The following is a 6,664-nucleotide window of genomic DNA, read 5'->3' on the forward strand; positions in this document are numbered from 1 at the left end:
CAGAAATGAAAGTGACGTGGTGTGTAGAAGGGTCAAGCAACGAGGACGCTGGGTTACCAAGAAGATTTACAGGCCAGGAATTGTCAAGTCCTACAATAACTTTATGGGAGGAGTCGATCTCTCAGACCAAATGACAGCAGTCAATAAGTCAAAGAAACAGAAGAGGTGGTACCTTCGCATTTTCCTGAAGATGGTCCTTCTAAGCATTTACAATGCTTACATTCTTGAGGGGTTCAAGCGCCCAGAAACTCCAAGAGGAAGAAGGAAAAGGGATCTATTGTCTTTCAAGGAAGACCTTTGTGTGCAGTTGGTTGGCAACTTCCCACAGCAACACAAATCAACTGCCTCTAACAAAAGAAAGAGGAGTGCAGACACACCAGTGCCTGAACGTCTCAGTAATGTTGGAATCCATTTTCCCTTCAAAGGGGAGGGCAAGAATCATCGTTGTGTGGTCTGTGAAAGAAAGCACTTCTCTTCAAAGAAAGCAAATCCTGACAACCCTTCTCCAAGACACAAGACAACTTTCAAGTGCAGCCAGTGCAATGTTTACCTGTGCATTGGAGAAGGAGGATCAAATTGCTTCTATGACTACCATACTAAAGAAAACTTTGCTAGCTAGGGACAATAAATGAGAGGCACTACATCAGTAACTCAATAGAAGAACAGGTTTTATTTCAGAATTCATTTGTTACAGAGACAAAAACTATTTCTAAGTGCTAGTAAAAACTCACAAATCAATGGGTAAATTTAAAGTTTTTTTACTCAAAAGATGTTGCACAATGACAACATGACTTTTTTGCAAATGAAGTCGAGTGAGTTTTAGTGTAAAAATATGACTTTTGTTGTAAGATAAATTGCTTTTTTCATCTAAGGTTGTCCTATGAAAAGCATTTTTTCATTTTAGAATATTGTTGGACAAATTTTGGTGGGTTTGTACACATTTCAAGAAGGACCATATGTTTTTTTTTTCAAAATCGTAGGTTATCTCAACTTTGAGAGGTTCATGTTCAGTCAGTTTTCATCCTTTAAAAATGTAAATAGAATTACCTGAAAGAGAATTTTATAACAAATAAAATCATATGGGGTTCTTTTTTGCAAAAATGCTTCCTTCTCCATGAAAATTGCAATTAAAGTAATGTACGTAATCTCGGCAAACAGTACCAAAAACATCTGGTGTTCAGGGCTGTTTTCTGCAAAAAACGACTGGTGGTGAAAGGGTTAAAAGGTTCTCAGCTCAAAACAGCATGATACCAGCTCAAGTTCCAAAAGAATTACAAGGCCTAACCCAAATAGAAGAGATGTTAATTGCTCGTGCTTTTCCAGCTATCAGTGTTTACACAAAGCCAGGTGGATAAAGAGCCTATAAAGGTCATTGCATCAATTTTCCCCAAGATATCCAGGATATCTTGCAGACACACTACCAAAATATCCCAAAGAACTCCCTATAATAGTAATAATAGCGGAAGGCAAGAATGACACTTCTAAAGATTTAATTGTTCGAAGACAAAAAGTTTCTATGGCTCTGTAGTGGTTAGTTGACCACAATCCTGTGTACAAAAACATTAAAATTGATTATACTTGTTTGTCTTCCCTTCCAACTGAAGGAATTCCTAGTGACTTGCAAAAGGTTCATTGTACTAAAATCAGTGACAGTGAAATAGATCCAGATAGAGGTCCACTTGATAGTGATGAAATACCATTCAATCATGAAACAGAGTTATGCAGCACTGTTTTAAATCCTGTTGTTTTGAAGCCACAAAAGCAGCTAATAAAAGACGAACTATTACAACACCATAAAACTGCATGGCCTAAGAGGGGAAGCAAACCTTTAAACGAGTTCAAAATTCAACTACTAGCAACAATCGCTTTTCCCACTCTTTTCCCTGATGGTACAGGCAATCCAACTAATACTGCTACAAAGCGACATGCAACCTTGGGTGAAAAAGTAAAGCATTTGATAAAGTTTGCTGAAAACATCAATGGTGAATGGGTGTACAGATTTGCAAGACATCCACAATTTGCTTACTGGGCATTCAACATGATCCAAAGACACAGACTTCTTGGTCAGGGTAGTATATTTCTTTAACAAAATCCAAATGAAGCCCACCTAACTGTTGAACAATTCAAAAAAATGCTTACTACCAATAACTATTCTTCACTTATGTCTAAGCTGATGCATTATGTCAAAAACATAACTGGTAGCACTGGTTATTGGCAAAAGTCAAAAGAAGATTGGGAAACCAAAATGCAAGATGTAAACAACTACATATGCATAACACCTTTGAATGAGGATTCTTTTGAAGAAGATTACAACACCAAAAGTGAAAGAGAAGAGTGGATGCTCATGGCAGAGTTGACTATTCAAACAACTGATACTTGTGAGAAATCTACACCTGTACCACATGCATATTGGCATCAAGTGTATCAGTATTTCACAAATGATGAGATAAATGCAATGCCTACATGGATAAACAGAGAGAAAAACAAGAATAGTGCTCACAATTCCTGTGAAACAAGAATCATAGATACTTCAACTTTTAGTAGAATGCAGCAAGTAGCTTATCAAATAGTTTCCAATCATTTTGCCACAAAATCCCTTACGCTTTCTTATTATGGGTGTAGCGGGAACAGGGAAAAGCTATCTCATTGATTCCCTAAGAAATTTGCTTCAGGAAAAATGTAAGGTTTTAGCTTACACTGGAAAAGTATCATTGAATGTCAATGGAGTAACGCTACATTCACTGCTAAAATTACCTATTGGTTCAAAGAGACATTGTGATTTAAAAGGGACACCTTTGCAACAAATGCAAAGTAACCTTGAAAATGTTCAATATTTAATAATAGATGAATACTCTTTCATTGGCCAGAGTTTGTTCAGATGGATTGATAGTAGTTTCAAAAGAAAATACAAACTCTGGTAAGTACCTGTAGCTTTAATTTACAATGTTTGGTTTTTTGTGGTTCTCCATATTCCTGTTTTCTTCACTTGGAAAGCAGGTGGGGAAGGAGATTGAATGAGCAAGAACTGCTGAAAGGAAACAACCCCTTGTAATTTTTGTTATGGCCTCACCATACTAGATTACATCTACACAAAAAATATATTGCCATTTCTAAAATTCAAACCTTACTGACAAACGCAATTTCACTACTGTCACTGAAATCTTTGGTGGCTCCTCCCAACTTCTGCTGTCTGAACTGTGCTGAATGATTTGATTTGATTTGATTACTGCCCAATTGACAGTAGTCACAAGCTGCAAAGAGCTGCAGAACATATGATTGACAGTACCAAAAAAACATTTGTTAGTTGAGTTATGAATTTTACAGTCCACATGTTATTAAAAGGTGCAGTAACTTATTGTGATCAACATTTCATGCCTAACTTCAGTTTTTATTTCCTCTTTCTTAGATAATCACCGTGGCTACATTCAGAATTTGAGTCTTATAAAACGCTCATGAAATCAAAATCATTGTTATGATTTTGATTTACAAACCAGCCCATCAAAATTAAGACAAGTTGTAGGATTTAATATTGCAAACTACTCCATGCTACAAGAACATGAAGCATCAAAAACAGCTGTAACCCTCAAAAACACAAAGCAAAACAGCAATAATGACATCATATTCAACCAGCAATCAACAGTAAGGGTAACACCAACCTTTGATATTGATTTTGATTACAAACCCATCAACAAATCCCAAAAGACTGAACCCTCACCTCAGCCTGCCACGAAGATTACGCTTGAGGAGCTCCCCACACTCCAAGTCAATCCGAAAGTAAATGTCACTGCTTCCATTTCACTGGGAAATGAAAACCCTAAACCTGTTCAGTTGAAATCCTCAAGTGAAATGACAACTGTAAAGGAAGACTGTGTCCTGAAGGATGAAACTGGAACTGCTACTCTTCATATATGGGATCTACTTTTCAAGAACATCAAAACTGGCACCACATATGAGTTTGAAAACCTTACTGTAAAGCACTTCCAAGGGATCACTCATCTGGGAACAACCCCTACAACAACATTTAAACAAGCCAATCAACAGCTGAAACCTATCAATGGCCCTGCATTACTTGAAAGTCCAGAGAAAGAAGCAAAAGTAGAGAGCTTCAAAATGATCAACAAACTAAGCATTTTCATCAACTGCCAAGCATACAAACGTAAAATTAATGAAATCTCCCAACAGAACACACTCAAATGTAAAAACTGTGGAGTCCGACAAAGAAAGATGCAATGCAAACGCAATGCATCTGTTCAACTACTTGTACATTTGGATGAAAAAGACATTTGGTTAACAGCATTTACAGATGTCTTGGAGTCCCTCTTCACCACCCACCCGACAATCTCATTACTTAGTGACTTGGACACAATTGAAGAACTACTTATGGATCTTCAAGACATAGAATTCAAATATAATGTCAACAGAAAAGTGATCACTGAAATATCATCATCTTCACTGTCAAGTAAAACTGTCCTACAGTACAGAATTAACAAAGCCAGACCACCAACTAAAATATTTATTTACAACACTTAAGTATCGAGACTTCAACAAATTTTCATTACCATGTTCTGATTCAATGTTACGTTACCTGCTATTTGATAGCATACATACAAAACAAGTTAATCTTATTTCTTACCATGCTATTGATGTTCAAGATGTTACATTAATAGCAGAAAACCATTCACATTGGTTTTCACGTTCAAGTTCATATGCTTTTTTTAAGGTTACTAAGTTCGCAAAGACTATTGCATGTATGTTTCTGTTCACAAACACTGTACTAACCAAAACCCCTTCTATATGCTTCAATCAACATATTGTAACTGAAAAATTCAGTGTTGTTTTTTTATGCTCTTTCAAAGCAACAGTTATACAATACAACACAATTCGTATTCTTTGTTATGTTATTGTTTATAATGTTACATTAATAACAAGAACTATTCACATCCTTTCACATGTTCAAGTTATTAAATGACTTGGTTAATATTACCAAGCCCTTAAAACCTTAGTACGGTTTCCATGTTATTCTTATCAAAAACCCTTTTATCAATTGAAAAAAACTATGCCTCAGCATAAACCCCCTTATCAAACCACAAATTGATCACTCGTTGGCACTCTATCGATAGGTATACCTAGTAATTACGTACTCTGGGAGCTCGAAAACAAGTTAACGTAACGTTATTGTATCAAAAAATTACAACTTTGTAGCGGATAAAATCGAGAGAAGGTTTAAAACGCCTGAAAAATGTTTTTCGATTCATTTGAAATAAATCTCATGAACCACTACCAGAAAAGAAACGACATCGCAGGTCAGTCAGTTTAAGTCGAGTAAGTAAAGTTTGGCTCACATTTGATCCACCAAAGAAGAAACAATAACTTTCAACATACTAGAGAAACGTAAACACAGAATAAAGTGGGTGTAATAAACTAGAAAAGGTCGCAAAGTCAAACGGCAAACAAAAATGGCGTCAACACAAACGGATCAAGAGTAGATCAGTTCCTACGAAGTTTGAGGACGCGTGGTTCACAGCAGTTAGGCTACATTTCTTTGAAATATTTCTGGAACGTTCACTTTCTTCCTACTCTTCACGATTTATGAAAACAAAGCATTATACTCACAACATTTTCGCGCGGATCCGACGATTCATCCGGCCTCCACAAAGTTTGAGCTTTAGTGAAGTACCAACAGTACTGTGTCACATGATGATGGCGTGACCACCCTGCGTGCGCATCCTTGCGCTTCCCATGCGCTATGTCGAGGCCGTGTAACGAAGGCTCTGTATGGGCCCGCAAACCCAGTTCTTTGTAAGGGCAGGTTGTAACATGTCAGAAGAAATCCCAGAAGATAGGGGATTTCACTGTTTCCTATCCGTACAAGAATTTGCCAATAGATGAACATACATAGAGAGATCGCCAGAAGCTTGCCTTAATATGATGGATTACTAACGCCATTTCATTTATGACTCGGGGGTACTGGAGCGGAGCAATGACAAGATTGATGGCGAGCTAAAACTATTGCTAATATCCCAGTAAAAATAGGATTTTTATATATCTTCAATGATCGCCGATCATCGCAGAAATCTAAGACGCGTCGGGGAAATAGAAACGCTCTTGATTTTCCCGATTTGTCACCGACCGTCTCAGAGACACAGACAGTCAAGTTAATAATATTATCAGTCAGAAAACTCTGGGAATGTCGGAAACTGCGAAATGTACGACCATCTAGGGTCTTCCCGTTACATGAAAACTAGCCTTAAGGCTATGTAGGGTTGTGTCGGGGTATACACAACTGTGTAGGGTCATAGAGGGCTATCTATGGCCGTCACCGTGTGAGGCTGTTTAGTAATGTATTGTGTCAAATGTAACTATGTGGAGATGTATGTGACAGTCCACGACTGCGAAGGGCCTAATGTGGCTATGTATGGCTGTTCAGGGGAATACCGGTCACTTCGCAAACGTGTCACTTCGCAAACTGTCACTTCGCAAACGTCCTTTGTCACTTCGCAAACGCATCCAAGTCGATTCGCAAACGTCTTCGAATTATTTTTAAAAGGTTGATATAACTTCATATTATGTTTCTTTAAGTAATGTAGTAAGTTTTATCAGCGTGAAAGCTTACTTTTGCCATTTTGGAAGCTTGGCAGGCATCCAGAGAATAGTTTAGTAGATC

General features: G+C 37.4%; 1 protein-coding gene and 1 long non-coding RNA gene across 3 annotated transcripts in view; one reads left to right on the forward strand and one right to left on the reverse strand.

The window, feature by feature from the left end:
- LOC149035305 (uncharacterized) overlaps window positions 1–5,681 on the reverse strand; it is a 40,730-nt gene extending 35,049 nt beyond the window's left edge. Inside the window, exon 1 of one of the 2 annotated variants that reach the window (XR_016182539.1) lies at window positions 5,614–5,681. This is a non-coding gene — a long non-coding RNA (uncharacterized LOC149035305). Of the gene's footprint in view, window positions 1–3,715; window positions 4,008–5,613 lie in introns of those variants that run through there. The other variant, XR_016182538.1, reaches the window with a different exon arrangement.
- On the forward strand, window positions 1,441–4,540 carry LOC149035309 (uncharacterized). The gene has a single exon (XM_089192303.1). It carries the CDS (start codon window positions 3,544–3,546, stop codon window positions 4,528–4,530), a length of 987 nt encoding a protein of 328 aa, XP_089048429.1. The 5' UTR covers window positions 1,441–3,543; the 3' UTR covers window positions 4,531–4,540.
- Window positions 5,682–6,664: the final 983 nt, after the last annotated feature.

The sequence above is a fragment of the Pocillopora damicornis genome, chromosome 13 (assembly GCF_964200805.1).
Source record: "Pocillopora damicornis chromosome 13, jaPocDami1.2, whole genome shotgun sequence".
Lineage (NCBI taxonomy): Eukaryota > Metazoa > Cnidaria > Anthozoa > Scleractinia > Pocilloporidae > Pocillopora > Pocillopora damicornis.

Bases quoted from the DNA above. Each gene is read 5' to 3' on its own strand.
- LOC149035309 (XM_089192303.1), top strand. From the start codon at position 3,544: ATGCTACAAGAACATGAAGCATCAAAAACAGCTGTAACCCTCAAAAAC.